We start from the raw sequence: 16234 nt of genomic DNA, 5'->3' as shown, positions 1-16234 counted from the left end.
CACTTGCGTTGGTTATCCCTTGAAGAGGAAAGGGTGATGCAACAGAGTAGCATAAGTATTCCCCTCAGTTTTTGAGAACCAAGGTATCAATCCAGTAGGAGGCCACGCACGAGTCCCTCGTACCTACACAAACAAATTAATCCTCGCAACCAACGCGATAAGGGGTTGTCAATCCCTACATGGTCACTTACGAGAGTGAGATTTGATAGATATGATAAGATAATATTTTTGGTATTTTTATGATAAAGATGCAAAGTAAAATAAAAGGCAAAGGAAATAACTAAGTATTGAAAGATTAATATGATGGAAGATAGACCCGGGGGCCATAGGTTTCACTAGTGGCTTCTCTCGAGAGCATAAGTATTCACGGCGGGTAAACAAATTACTGTTGAGCAATTGACAGAATTGAGCATAGTTATGAGAATATCTAGGTATGATCATGTATATAGGCATCACGTCCGAGACAAGTAGACCGACTCCTGCCTGCATCTACTACTATTACTCCACACATCGACCGCTGTCCAGCATGCATCTAGAGTATTAAGTTCAAGAGAACAGAGTAACGCTTTAAGCAAGATGACATGATGTAGAGGGGTAAACTCATGCAATATGAAATAAACCCCATCTTGTTATCCTCGATGGCAACAATACAATACGTGCCTTGCTGCCCCTACTGTCACTGGGAAAGGACACCGCAAGCTTGAACCCAAAGCTAAGCACTTCTCCCATTGCAAAAAAGATCAATCTAGTAGGCCAAACCAAACTGATAATTCGAAGAGACTTGCAAAGATAACCAATCATACATAAAAGAATTCAGAGAAGATTCAAATATTGTTCATAGATAAACTTGATCATAAACCCACAATTCATCGGTCTCAACAAACACACCGCAAAAGAAGATTACATCGAATAGATCTCCACAAGAGAGGGGGAGAACTTTGTATTGAGATCCAAACAGAGAGAAGAAGCCATCTAGCTAATAACTATGGACTCGTAGGTCTGACGTAAACTACTCACACTTCATCGGAAGGGCTATGGTGTTGATGTAGAAGCCCTCCATGATCGATGCCCCCTCCGGTGGAGCTCCGGAACAGGCCCCAAGATGGGATCTCGTGGATACAGAAAGTTACGGCGGTGAAATTAGGGTTTTGGCTCCGTATCTGGTAGTTTGGGGGTACGTAGGTATATATAGGAGGAAGGAGTACGTCGGTGGAGCAACAGGGGGCCCACGAGGTGGAGGGCGCGCCCAGGGGGTAGTCGCGCCCCCTACCTCGTGGCCTCCTGGTTGATGTCTTGACATAGGGTCCAAGTCCTCTGGATCATGTTCGTTCCGAAAATCACGTTCCCGGAGGTTTCATTCCATTTGGACTCCGTTTGATATTCTTTTTCTGCGAAACCCTAAAATAGGCAAAAAAAACAGCAATTCTGGGCCGGGCCTCCGATTAATAGGTTAGTCCCAAAAATAATATAAAAGTGTATAATAAAGCCCAATAATGTCCAAAACAGAATATAATATAGCATGGAACAATCAAAAATTATAGATACGTTGGGGACGTATCACCAAGCAGGCATGGAGGCTAATTGAGAACCTACAAGCTTATGTGCACAAGTGCTCAAGGCAAAGTACTACCCCAATGGGTTCCTGGTCGACACCATCTTCACCGGTAATGCATCCTCAACAAGGCAAGAAGTGGAGTATGGGCTGGAGCTATTAAAAAAAGGTATTATTTGGCGTATTGGAATGGCTCGCAGGTCCGCATATGGCGAGATCCTTGGCTCCCTCGCGATCAGTCTCGACGACCGATCACCCCGAAGCATCATTGTCGTCTAAAGTGGGTCTCTCAACTGCTCAACCTTGATGGTACATGGAATATAAATCTTCTCCGGCAGCATTTCTATCAGCCAGACATTGATTGCGTCCTTCAGATGAAGGCTTCAAGCAGATTAGACTCCAACTTCCTTGCTTGCCCCGGACAAACGCAACTGCTTTTCGGTACGCAGCGCCTACTACCTTGGTCTGCAGGAACATATGGCAAAGCAGGATAACGGCGCCTTGAGCGGCCAGCCGGACGGACGACGTTCAGTGTGGAACCTGATATGGAAAAACGGGGCACCGGCCAAAGTACGTATCTTTGCATGGCAAGCTGCCCAAGAGGCCTTAGTTACACAAGCTACCAAGACATACATACACCTTGAACTAGATTCAACATGCTTGCTGTGTGGCCAGGCAAAGGAGAACGTGCACCATGCTCTTGTCATATGTCCTCATGCAGCGACGCTTTGGGAGGCTATGCAAGAGCATTGGGCACTACTGACCCCAACCGACCTGCGTGACACTGAGCCAGATTGGTTATTACGTCTGCTTGATAAACTGCCGGATGTACAGAAGCTTGCTTCCTTGATGATCACGTGGAGGATTTGGTATGCAAGAAATGAGATCATGCATCATAAACCCCCAGTCCCGATCAAGGCCTCGCGTCGGTTCCTATCGAGTTATATCAGTTCCCTACTTGCAATATAGCAGCACCCGAGGTGGACTTGACAAAGGGCAAGCAGGTGATCGATTACTCGGGAAGCACGTCAAAGAACACACATGAAATACTAGCCACGCCTCAATGGAAGCCCCCTGATGTGAACTATGCTAAACCGAATGTTCATGGTGCTTTTCTGAAGGAGGATGGTACAACCGGGGCTGGGATGATTTTACGTGATCATGAAGGCACAGTCATCTTTGCCGCGAAGCGGGTACTCTTCAATTGCGGGGGGGCTCTAGAATCGGAGATGGCAGCTATGGACGAGGGGCTTCGGCTTGCTCTCCACTGGTCCAGCTTGCCGTTGGTTGTTGAAACGGACTACGCTGAATTGTTGAAGATGATGCAATCTAAAGATATAGAGCGATCGAGGTATGCGAACCAGATTAATGAGTCTAGATATGGAGCGAACACGATTCAAAAGGACAAAATCCAAAGAAAATGGATGTCCGATTGGTGTCTGGTTGGAGTTGGCCAGAGGCGTGGTGTGGCAAAGAGGTAGTCGGACACGGAGGGACGAGGCACTCCTGTTTGTGAAGTGAAGATTCATACCTCCCTTTCTGGTGCAGCGCAAGATTCCTTCCCATGAAAGGAAAAGGTTCCGTCTGGAAAGCACTGTTGTTAGCATAGAAGCAGAAAATAGCAATTACACGCGAGAAAGAAAACGTGCGGAAACAAACAAGGAAGGAGAAAGCTCGAGGCTTCCTCTGCCCCCGAGCGAATCCCACCCATCCTCTCTTCCTCCCCCCACGTCTTCCTCCGCTCCACCCCTTTCCTCCTCCCAGCTCCCGTCCGTCCACCGAATCCGAGCCGCTTGTTCCCTCCAAACGGTGGGGCGCGGCTCCGATCCGCCCGATCCGGGTCGCTCTCGAGGCTCCGGCGCGCGCGGCGGCGGCCGGTGGCGGCGATGGATTCAGAGGACGACACGCGCGACTCCGCCGATGAGGACTTCTACAGCGGCGGCGAGGCGGGCCTCGCCCTCAGCGACGACGGGGACGCGGACTACGACTTCGCCGACCGCGACTCCGATGACTCGGATGACCTAATCTCCCACAGGCAGCAGGTGATCATCGATTGGCGTCCGGTCGGTCCCAGTATAGAAATTGCTTGTTCGAGATAATCGGAATGGGAGATGCAGCAGCGCCGGAGCGGCCATGTATCGGTGCTTCTGTCTGCCCCTTAACGATATAGGATGGATGATGTGGACAGAAATGCTCTCGCGTATACTACTATATATAAATAGTGGATAGAAATGTGACTGGTTGGATGATCTAGATATTGCTTTCGGTTGCCTGTGTGATTGCCTGACGTGGACGAAGAGCTCGATCAGAGTCCTTCCCATGGATGAAACGTGCTTATATAAACCTGAGGGTGGTTCTATTTATGTCCCACGGTAGGAAAAGACAAGCCGAGCATTCCCAATAATTACTTCTGGCTATCGGATAGGTGCTAGCTGTGACTGGTGTCCTGGCATGCGAAATTCACTTTGTGTTGTAGCTTGTAATTCACAGTGTGCCACATTGCTTTATGATTCCAGTTTTGGTTGCTGGTAATAAGTGGTAATGGAATGTAGCATGATAGGGAGAGCGGTGTTTAGGGTAGGACTGTTGGAAAGCATGCAAAGGAAAACTTCTAAGTATGTATTAGGCATGTACTGACATGCTACCCTGATGCAAGGATATACCAGTCTAATTGGTATGTTTCTGAATCTGATTTTGGGAGGTTTCCTACAGCTTGCTGGTTTCATTGGAGCTGGCAGTTTTTTAATGTATGATTTGATAGCTCTAGCCAAAAGATGGTGATTAATTCGCAGATCATACTAATTAGGTGAATACATGAGTCTTACTTAGTGTTTACTTACTCACAGTCCATGGAAATTTCTATGTGGGATGCAAGTACTCTTCTAGCTTCAAACTGTGAAATAGGGTACCTTGCATGATCTTGGCACAGGTCATTAAATTTATTTCGTTCTGATTCACTATTTGTAGTGATATTCTGTCTAAATATCAAGAGATGAAACGATTAGGGAAAGAAAAGCTTTTGAAGCTTATGGTACACAACTCTAGCGTGTTGATTCGGGGTTAGATTTTTGTTCCTCCCTTATGTAGAACTTAAATTGATATGATTGAACACATCTTCCATTCGTTAGTGCACACTTCCCATTCATACCGATTTTCAGTTTTAATCAGATGCAAACAGAAAAATGTTCCTTGATACGATGTTGTGATATATTTTTTGGTGTACTTTCTTCGTGAAACAGAATTGACATTTGGTATACCATCATTTTGTCATGATATGTTTTCTAGATATTATTCACACTTTCGTCTGATGTACTTGCATTCTGAAGCGTTGTGATGTGAGTGCATCAAGTGCTGTCCAATCTGCAATAGCCGATCGTGTAAAGTGTTGCAGTGTTGCTTAACATAGAGCACTAAAGGACTGGTATTTTCTTTGCTTACGCAATCAAGTAACCCGACAAGTTACTGTTCTGGTTATGGAATATTGTTTGGAAGTGCATAGTTAACTTACATAGGTGTTCATCTTGCATGATGATGTTAAATTATAGCAAGTCCAAGATCTATTGATTTGGACATGGAGCATTAAATCCTTTATAAAAAATGAACCAATTTAGCCTCTAGAAAATTTCTATGATAAATGAAATGTCCAGCTTTCAATACCCTCGTTTCCATTTTCCTCTACCATCGCCCCCCACCCTCCGATATCCACTCTTCTCCTCTTGTTTTCCTTACAAACTCCAGTTTAACAGCAGATTTTCGCACTTCCCTCTTTGATCTATTATGGATGACCTTGAGCTGCGTTCAGTTCAGATGGTCGGTCAAGAAGAGGGTTATATGCAAATGGTCAATGATGGGAAATATATATAGTTAGCAAAGAAGTGAAAAGTCACGGAGCTAGATTTGAGGCCGTTTGATTTGTAGCCAAATTTGACTACACTTTTGGATGGCCCACCTCACTGAGTGTGCCACTGTGCACACAATGCTTAAATTTGGTATAATCGTTGCTGCAATCCAGGTAGCTTTTGAATGTAGAAGCTTATATTATTGTAGAATTGTAATGATATCGGTATTGTGCCACACAAATAGAGTTATAACAAACCCAATTTTTTTTAACAATATTGCTTTTTTTGTTTTTTTGAGACCTTTGACACATAAAGTCCGGGCCTCCAGGGTATATTTTGATCGACAATGTATTGAGGTTTAGGTTATTAGCATGTAAACGCGTGTCATCAGTCGCAAGTCAATCCAAGCTTCTCTCTCTGCACATGCTTCCATGTGTTCCTCGAGGCTGAATAATATACTTGAAATCATAAGGTTGTACTCCCTCTGTTCACTTTTATAAGGCGTTGAAGATATTTCAGACAGTGTGCAAAGCAGGTCAATTTCAGTTGTCTGAAATGACTTATAAAAGTGAACGGAGGGAGTAGCAAATTCTTCCTGGACGTGAAAAATACAACCAACAGAATTCTTATTTCGCTTTTCTTTTGCCTAGATTTTTTTTCTGGTTATGTACTCCATGAGTTGGTGATTTTTGGTGTATGTACCTGTTAAATAGTCAGATTTTACCACGAAAGGATTTTTTATTTACTAACTACATGCTGTTTTGACCAAGATTAACTTTCTTTCTCTCCATTTAATCTAGCGATGAACTGGCCGTACTAAGCTTATGTGGTTCTTAGGCGTTCATTTCACCTTATATCTAGTTTATCTTACTACTATTTTCTTGTTTATATTCCAGCAAAACTACAGTGTACTGAGTGAAACTGACATAAAGCAACATCAAGCAGATGACATGAATCGGGTTTCAACTGTTCTTTCAATTTCGAAATCAGAAGCTTGCGCCCTTCTTCGCAGTTATAACTGGTAATAGGCATCATTACTTCTGGCATGGTAGTTGCATGCTTAAATAGTTATTTTTGTCCAAGTTTAAGCACAAAATAGGTGCAGGCGAATGAGATACTGCTATATTAGGATCATACTCCCTCCGTCCCAAAATAAGTGTCTCAACTTCGTACTAGCTCCAGTACAAATTTGTACTAAGATCAAGACACTTATTTTGGGACGGAGGGAGTACTTCTTTGGCCCTTCCTTCTCGATGGCAGCGCTGCTTGTACCTTCTTTTTTGTGACAGCTTCTGTAGGCGGTGATATTTAATTTATGTTGCTCGCAATATTTCTTTTCTGTAAAGGCATTATAAAGTTTCTTCTTGCAGGAGCGTTAGTAAGGTGCATGACGAGTGGTTTGTTGATGAAGCACGAGTTCGTACTGCCGTTGGTTTACCGGAGAAGCAAAACGAAATGCCAAATGAAAGAGAAGTAAGGCTCACTATTTTTTTATTTTTGCTCTGTTGCCCAAGCTTATTCCCCCCTTTGGACAATATAGTTTTCTTCTAGTTGACGTTTATATTATTGGATTGCCTGTATATTTTGTAACCCGTGGAGTTAGTATGACCTGCCTGGTAACCTGTATTTTCCTGGAGAAAATGTTGAACAGTAGGCTTGTTATTTTGAATGCTTGTGGCAAAGGGATGGACTTGCACCCTTTTATGTTCTAGACTAGACATGCTAATGAAAACATTCCCGTACATGTAGGTCATGTGCATATAAACTCCACTTCTTACATTACTTATCTATCTTTTAACAGCTTACGTGTGGGATTTGCTTCGAAAGTTGTCCACGTGAGTCAATGGGTGCTGCTTCATGTGGGCATCCTTTCTGTGGTGTATGTTGGAGAGGTTCGTTCTCTTGTTATCCCCTTGCTTTGGATGGTCATACTTTACACTGCCCTTGCCTAGATAATTGTGCCATGAATACGCTTGGTGATGGACCAAGTGTGCCTAACTATCTATTAAGTTACCCTTGATTTTTCTTCTGACTGAACACATAGATGTTTACCGTAGCTGCATGTGAGCATATCTTCCTCAATCAGTGTGTTCCTGAATATGTTTTTCTGAAAGAAGCATTGGTGGAAATTTATAGTCATGCGTGAACACAAACAAATGTATTATGCTTTTTCCTATAGCGTGAACACAAACAAATGTATTATGCTTTTTCCTGATAGGTTGCAAGCCTGCAGTGTTATTGTTGCACAACATTGACCATGCTCCTCCAAATTGATAACATTTTTTTTGTGGTTCTCATTTCTTATATGCAATAATATCACTTGTTGGGCATAAATGCTGTATTTGAATGCTCTAGGATCTAGCCATTTGGAGTTCTATATTGGATAGTATATTATTACCTGTTTGAACCATTTTGAAATTGAGTAGATAAAAAGTCCATAGATTTCCAATTTAACATTCTATATTTTTCTTTGGTCACTTAACTAGAAATCTAGAATAACTCATAACAAAACCAAATGTCATGTCCAAAGACAAATATCAGTTTTCCAGTGTTTCAACATGATGCCATCCTTATTCTCCTCTTGCAATTTGGTTCCTTTTTAGTTTTTTTGCATACTTTGTGAACCATTTAGTCTATATGCCCCTGTGTTTCAATTTTATCATTTCAGAACAATTTGAGTTTTTGTTCCATCGTTTCATGGAATGCTTTCAGTTTATCTTACATCTTCTAATATAACCTTTTTCTTGTAATTAAATGCAATGTTCGAAGATTTTAGCTTTAATGTTCAGTTGGTGCTGATTAAATTTTTGTTTCATTGACAGGCTATATTAGCACAGCTATAAATGATGGTCCAGGATGTTTGATGTTGAGATGTCCTGATCCATCCTGTTCTGCTGCTGTTGGACAAGATATGGTTAATTTATTCGCTAGTGACGAGGATAAGGGGAAGTATGAACGATATCTTTGCAGATCTTACATTGAAGATAATAGAAAAGTAAGTCCATATCTTTCTGAATTTTATCTGAATTCAAAATTTCTTTTCCGAGCACCAAGTGCTGCTCAGTTAGGGAAGGATGGTGACGGCCACATCTGGCCAAAGGATTCAGAATTTGGCATTGCACAATCCTTTGTTCTGGCACCTATTCTTTTCTTTGTATTTGATTTTATATATCAGAATTTCTTGTTGGTAGCTGATAACTGAAAAAAAATTGCTTAAATGTCTTGTGCATTTTACTGCTGTCTACTATCACCTTCTGATTTGCACTAAATTATCACTGTGTCATTTATGTTGAACAGACAAAATGGTGTCCTGCTCCGGGCTGCGAGTATGCTGTGGAATTTGTCGTTGGCAGTGGCAGCTATGATGTTTCTTGTGGCTGTTCTTACGGGTTCTGTTGGAACGTGAGTATTTCTGGCTGTAGCTTATTTGTGATATGTTCGGTCTAGCTTAGAATTAAGAAGCCGTGTGATTTTTTTTCAGTGCACGGAGGAAGCTCATCGCCCTGTAGACTGTTCCACAGTTTCCAAATGGATTCTCAAGAATAGTGCGGAATCCGAGAATATGAACTGGTACGTCTTCTCCCAAATTTCGCATTGTCTGTCCAACAGCATGAGCATGGTCATGTCAATGAAGTATTACTATCTCTGGTTTCCAAGTGTGGCAAGCTTTGACATGGGTATGTTTGTGTAACATGTATACCGGCCCATCTGGTCTTTAACCATCTTTTTTGTTATATCTAATTGCTAATGGAATAAGATGCACAGTTGGGACTAGCAAGTTGTCTACTCTACCAACTATTTGCTCATTCTCTCCACTTCCCTATTGCTTACCAGTTACTACCTTGCTTTTCTTTTGAAATTCTACTTGTCATATTTCCTTACTGAACCAAATTAGGTTTCTAAACAAAAATGCTTGTTGTAGATACCCGGCGTACATGATCCGCAAATTGGACTGCGAAGCCTTTTCTTTCTCTCACATATCTCTATTTTTGGCTTCTCTAAATTGTTCCATTTCACCCCAACTAGTGTTCTTTCTAACATGTATCCTTCTAGGGTCTGATGAGCACTCCCTAGACTTTTTTGCTTAGTTTGTGCTATTCTTTTCCCATTTCTTTACTAACATAATGGTGTTGTTATGTTTAAAAAAAACATAATGGTGTTGTTGTTCAGTCAATGGAATGCTGCATCTGTGCAGATATAGTATGTTTTTACTTCGAGTTGTTTTGACTAGCAACTATACCTTTTTTCTTTCTTCACCACCTGTTGGTTCTGTTTTCCAGGATACTAGCTAATTCGAAGCCTTGTCCCAAGTGCAAGCGGCCTATTGAAAAAAACCAGGGCTGCATGCACATTACGTGCACACCGCCATGTAAATTTGAATTCTGCTGGTACACAATCACATTGCTGCTACACTTCTGCTTATAGTTTTTTGTCATTTTAGATAGTTGACACATTATGCTGTGAATGCAGGCTTTGTCTTGGTCCATGGTCAGATCACGGGGAGAGAACAGGTGGTTTTTATGCTTGTAACCGTTATGAGGCAGCAAGGCAAGAAGGAGCGGTAATGGTTCACCTAGTCATGAACATCAAGTTATTGTATCATTAAATTATTTATGCTAATTCCTTCCTTCTACGTTTCTGTTATAGTTTGATGATTCTGAAAGGAGAAGAGAAATGGCAAAGAATTCCCTCGAGAGATATACACATTACTATGAGCGATGGGCAGCCAATCAGTCAGTAAGTGATTTTCAACTCAGTTAGCAGCATTGACACTCCTTTAATGTCAGGTCTTAAGTGGGTAAATAGTGAGCTAAACTCCTAAACATTTCCTATGCACTCAAGATAGCCTAGTGGTGAATCGTGAGTGAACCTTTGGGTGGTAATATACGTTGTCAGCTTTTTCTGCGGCAATGAGCTCACGAATATCATGGGTGCATAATGTACAAATCAGTACTAAGCCAAGTTGGAAGTTGGAAGTGGTGCTTGAATGACTGCTATACTGTTCTTAGTTGTAGTGATGGTTTCTTTGCTCGTCAAACTTGCCAGGAGTTCATTTACGGTCGAAGACAATGCTGTATGTAGGATATTTCGAGTTTTTAAGATCTCAGTGTGATAGGGTCAGAGAATAGAATATTGATGCTTGTTTCTCTCTCGAAACGCAGGAGAGCTGCATATCATTTCAATAAGAAGAAAGAAATAAGTACAAGGATGCGGGTAGAAACTCCGTTGACTCAAACACAACCCAAAGGAACAAATAAGAACTCTCACCACACATAAAACAAAACGGCCAAAATCAGACAAAGGACGAGCCTAAACGTCCAAGGTAAGCATCCCAAAGAAAAGCCCCCGAAGCACCAAAGCTCCAACTGAACACCAGAGGGCGAACTCGTTAGCAACTGTCAGCAACAACACGGAAACATTTGGTCTAGCGCCATTTAAAACGCAATCGTTCCGATGCTTCCATATTTCCCACGCCACCAAGACAATGAGGAGGTAAGCTCTTTCAAGAGTTCTTTGGAAACTTGAATAAGAGCTTGACCTCAGCAGCTTGAGAACCGGCCAGTGGTGGGTTGCGGAGCAATAGCAATTACGCCTAATCTTCGGAGAATATGAGACCAGACCTGCCTGGAAAAGACGCACGATACAAGGATGTGCTGAATTGACTCCTCAACTTGATCGCACAAGGGGCATGCAGCCGGGTGCGGCAACCCCCTTTTGTCCAGGCGGTCTACTGTCCAGCACCGATTATTGATGGCAAGCCAAATAAATAGCTTAAGTGCAAAGGAGCTCAGGTCCACCGGATTCTCTTCCAAGGGGCGAATCTGACCGCACCAATAAAGAAAGCCTCGTATGCTGATTTGCATGAGTACAATCCCGATGGCGTAAACCGCCAACGGTGCTGATCAGGAACATCCTGTTGAAGGTGCAGTCCCTCCACTTAATCCCAAAACTGAAGGTATTCAGTTAGCACTTGGACAGTAAGGGCGCCCTTGATGTCTGCGACCCATCTCCGCTCCGTTAGAGCTTGAGCCACAGTGTGCTGCTTGACCGCTCTTTTGGAGATCAGCTTGAAAAGGTGTGGAGATCTCCTGAAGCCATCGATCAGACAAGAACAAAGTGGTCTGCCCATTCCAACAATTGACTCAACAGCGACACAGAACAAAGCCAGAGCATTTCGAGGAACGAGGACGGGCAAACCAGACCATGGGTGATCTGCGCCAGTTTTCTGCAGCCATAACCATCGCATGCGGAGCGCCCACCCCAATGTTGAAGGTTAGGAATACTAAGACCACCCTATTGGGTTGGTCGCTGGACTCGCTCCCGGGAATCAAGGCAGTTGCCCCCATTAGCCTTTTCCTGGCACTTCCAAAGAAACCCCCTACAACACTTATCAATGGCCTTGATAACCCATTTGGAAAGGCCCAACGCAATCATGAGATAAATAGGAATGGTAGAAAGTACAACTCATACCGTCACAACAAACCGACTAGTACGATTCATGGGTGATGCCTTTCGTCCAGGGAGATTGTTAGCAACCTTATCAACAAGAGGGTGGGGGTCTGCCTCGGAAGGCTTCTTGACCGTGAGTGGGAGACCCAAATAGGTGCAAGGGAAGTGCTTAATATCACAAGATAAACTGCTGGATACGACCTCCATATCTTCATCCTTGCACTGAATTGGGGTAACGAGCTCTTGGACATATTGGTCACAAGACCTGAGGCATGGCCAAAAATGTCCAGAAGTTGCCTGATGTTAGTGAGGTCATTTGCAGCAGGCTGGAGAAACATCACTACATCATCAGCATAGAAACTGGTTGCAGCAAACCCACATGAGCAGCCCAGTTCACAAGAGTTCAAGACATCCATCACAAGGATAAATAACATAGGGGATAGGGGGTCACCTTGATGGAGGCCACGACGATGGAAGATGTGCTCATCCGGCCCACCATTGACTAGGAACTAAGGGAAGATGTGGAGAACAGCAAACATGTGGAATTGCACCAACGTTGACCAAAACCTAAATGCTTTAAAACCTCAATGAGGAAAGGCCAAGATACGGAATCAAAAGGCTTTCTATATATCCAGTTTGAGTAAAATGTGAGGCTCCTTTCGTTGGTGCAAACATTTTGCCATTTGTTGAACAAGGAGAAAATTGTCATGAATTCTCCTTCCCTTGACAAAAGCAGATTGGTTTACAGGCACCAAATCAGGCAGCATGGGTGCAAGGCGATTGGCCATGAGCTTAGCAACCAGTTTGGCAAAACTGTGGATAAGGCTTATGGGCCAGAAGTCTCACCTGGATGGCACTGACCTTCTTCGGCAGAAGGGAGATGAGCAGAGTTGAGAAGTCTGACCTGGATGGCACTGACCTTCTTCGGCAGAAGGGAGATGAGCAGAGTTGAGAAGTCTGAGTTTGGACACATGACCATGATGATCAGCTGAGAGAGCTAGCAGCAGGTCCACTCTGATAATTTCCCAACATGACTTATAAAACAACCAGCAAGCCCGTCAGGTCCAGGTGCTTTATCAAACGGCAAGTCTTTGATGGTTGCCCACACTTCATCCTCCGAAAAAGGCTCCTCCAAAGAAACCAAATCATGCTGCTGGAAGTGAAAAACTGAGAGGTCCAAGGAAAAATCCCGAACCTGAGACGAACCAATGAGGTTTTCATAGTAATTCAGCACAGCCTCATGTTTATCCCCTTGGTTTGTAACGACCTGATCACCAACCTTCAACTTGGCTATAAAATTCTTCTTCTTACAATATCTGGAATGTTGGTGGAAGAAAGAGGTATTAGCATCGCCATCATGAAGATGAATAACACGGGACCGCAGCCGGGTGATACTGTGATCGTGGGAAGCCAAACCAAGACAATGCAATTTAAAGTTTCTTCCGCAGCCACTCCTTGCCATTGGAAAGAGCCTAACTTTCAGTAGGCCAAGCTAAGGAACATAAAGATCTAAATATTTTTTTTGTTGCTTCGTTTTTTTCATTTTGATTGATTAAATAGTTAATGTACTACTAGCAACTCTTATTTTGCATGTAACATACAATATTTACGCACTATTTTTGTTATGATGTAGTCAAGGCAAAAGGCGCTTGGGGATCTGCAGAGTCTGCAGAATGATAAGGTAGCTGACATTCATACCTGTAACATCATTGATATTACAGGTTGCATCATCTTTTTAATCAGAGCAATGTCATTCAGGGCAGTGTCATTAGAAGGATTCACAATTTAATGCTAAAATTCTCCAACACCTAATGACTGTTATTTTGTTTGGTAAACCTTACAGCTTGAAAAGCTAAGTGACATACAAAGCCAACCTGAGTCACAGCTTAAGTTCATAATTGAAGCATGGTTACAGGTATGAATGACACTCTAGTCAGCAAGTGTCGCCTGTACTTTTGTTCAGTTTTCTGAGCATCTCACTCAGGCTGTATGGTCTCATTTTGCAGATTGTTGAATGTAGGCGGGTATTGAAGTGGACTTACGCATATGGTTATTACCTTCCAGACCATGAACATGCCAAAAGGCAGTTCTTCGAATACGTTCAAGGTTCGTATTTTTCATACTGTAGATTCCATTCGAAGTATCTATCACTAAAGGGTATCCTTTTGCTATTGCTTATTCAGGTGAAGCAGAATCTGGTTTGGAACGCCTTCATCAGTGTGCGGAGAAAGAACTTCAGATCTATCTCGATGCAGACTGCCCATCTAAAGATTTTAATGACTTCCGTACAAAGTTGGCTGGATTGACCAGGTAATGAAAATCTTAGTGTATTTGTTCTGGTCAGTGTTGTTTCTGTCGAACTGGTGTCATCATCCTTAATATGGACATTAGAATAGCGTTTCCCACAATATGTAAAGATACTGGTTTCCACGGTGTAATTATGTGGTGGTCTTTCTCCGTATGTATAACTGCCAAAATTCTTGCAGCTTGTGCTTTTGTTATCCATAATTCAGTACTTTTCATGTCATTGCTATACACTTCTTTTACTCATCTCTGCTCAACAATTCTTTGTCTATTTAACAGCGTAACTCGCAATTATTTCGAAAACCTGGTCCGTGCATTGGAGTCTGGATTGAATGATGTTGGAGCTCATAGCGGCCAAGGTGCATGTAGCAAGGCCGTAAGCTCCAAGAACCTTGGCGGTAAGAGCAAGAGTGGCAAGAACAAGGCACCTGTTGGTGCCTCGAAGTCGGGCAGCTCAACCCGTGGTATGGATGATGGGAACATCTGGGCCTGTGATCAGTGCACGTTTGCAAACCCTAGGTCTGCTAGGAGCTGCCAGGTTTGTGACCATCAGCAGCACCGTTAGATCTTGTCAAGCATTGGACATATGGATTCGATTGGATTGTAACACCCTGTCCCGTGAATGCCTAGAGGCACATGGCGCATGAAGTTACTGGCCTCTAGGGCAGGAAAAAACGAGAGGGTGGAAATAGAAGACTCTGCTGCATTGGAAGCGCAGCAAAAGCTAAAGAGGTAGAATTTTTGTGTCCTGGTTGTCTGTTAACCGACGATGCCCCAGCAGCCTCACTCAAATATCATGGCTCGTTTGTATATAACTTAGCACCCAGCCCTCTTGTCTTGTTTGAGAGGGGTATTGACGGGTGTTTGCCGATGCATGGACTGACCTGTTGTAGTGTTGTACAACTGTTGTAAAAACTGTAATAATATTGACCTGTATTGAGTACATTTATTTATGTTCGCCGGTCTTGTCAGTTTTTTTTAATTGCTGTCTAATTAGAAAATAGTTGAACACAAAAGATTTCCCTGTGGCAGGAGCAGCAATATAGGTATAGCAAGATCAAATGCACGCTTGTTTGCTCCAGTGATTTTGTTTATGAATCCTTGGTGGATTGCAATGATAAAGCGTTTGTGCGGTGTGGCGTTTGCTTTGCTCCTATGGCGGAGCTAAAGGATCCTGTTTGAAGAACTGCAATTTGTGAACTTACAGACCATGTGGCCCTTTTTTCCGTCAGCAGGTTGCTCGGCAGCGGACAGCATACGCCCTGCCCCCATGGATCAAGATGGGAATGGGCCGGGTCGACCCGCTGGGTCGCTGACCCGGCCCAAATATTCGGGGCCGATGGGTCACATGGGTTGGCCTAAAAAAAAAATTGGGTCAGTAGAGCCGGCACCAAGTGACCTGCTGGGTCAGCGGGATCGGCCCACCTCGTGGTCTCGTATCTCACGACAGCTATGTTCTAATTGTCGCCCTCGCCGATCTCTGCCGTGCCGGTGGTGCTGCCTCACGCTCACCGTCCCAGTCACGCCTAGCTCGTCATCCGGCTCGCCGTCCCAGTCACGCCTAGCTCGTCATCCGGCTCACCGTCCGCTCGTCTCCCATGCGCCGTCCAGCTCCTAGTGCACATTTGAGACTTGTCGGTAGAGCGTCGGGTCTGATGTCAACTAGTAGTACTAGCGGCATCCGATGGCTAGACACACCCACACGGCCACACAGATGTTGCATGTCTGTACAATGTCCAGAAAGAAACACACGAGCTTACTATGGTCTACGAATGTACGAATGTATAATGCACGGATGCAGCAGCTAGACCACTTGGATCTCCGTATTTTTTTTCTTTCATTCCTAGATTCCGTACTACTCTATTAGGATTTTAGCTATCAGCACATCACAAGAAAAAGCAACATACGTCACTAATAATTGGGTCGACCCGAAATACCCATCGGGCGGGTCAGCCCGTGGCCTCTTATATTGGCCCTGAGGCCACTAGGGCCGGGTCCAAGGCCAGGGCCGGGTCGGCCCATTCCCATCTTGACCCATGGATATGGTGGCACTAGGCAACACACATCGCGAGGTCTGACGGGGAGACTA

At 43.7% G+C, this 16234-nt stretch overlaps 1 protein-coding gene across 1 annotated transcript; it reads left to right on the top strand.

Annotated features, from left to right (window-relative positions):
- The first annotated feature begins 3196 nt into the window (after window positions 1-3196).
- LOC119317052 (probable E3 ubiquitin-protein ligase ARI8) lies at window positions 3197-15125 on the top strand. The gene is made up of 15 exons (XM_037591444.1): window positions 3197-3594; window positions 6288-6412; window positions 6762-6864; window positions 7193-7283; window positions 8214-8386; window positions 8689-8793; window positions 8873-8961; window positions 9672-9779; window positions 9862-9952; window positions 10039-10128; window positions 13475-13522; window positions 13685-13756; window positions 13848-13947; window positions 14025-14151; window positions 14425-15125. Exons 1-15 carry the CDS (start codon window positions 3439-3441, stop codon window positions 14708-14710), a joined length of 1764 nt encoding a protein of 587 aa, XP_037447341.1. The 5' UTR covers window positions 3197-3438; the 3' UTR covers window positions 14711-15125.
- The last annotated feature ends 1109 nt before the right edge of the window (window positions 15126-16234 follow it).

The sequence above is a fragment of the Triticum dicoccoides genome, chromosome 6A, assembly GCF_002162155.2.
Source record: "Triticum dicoccoides isolate Atlit2015 ecotype Zavitan chromosome 6A, WEW_v2.0, whole genome shotgun sequence".
NCBI lineage: Eukaryota > Viridiplantae > Streptophyta > Magnoliopsida > Poales > Poaceae > Triticum > Triticum dicoccoides.
The sequence above is the reverse complement of the archived record's forward strand: the minus strand, read 5'-3'. Positions and strand labels throughout refer to the sequence as shown.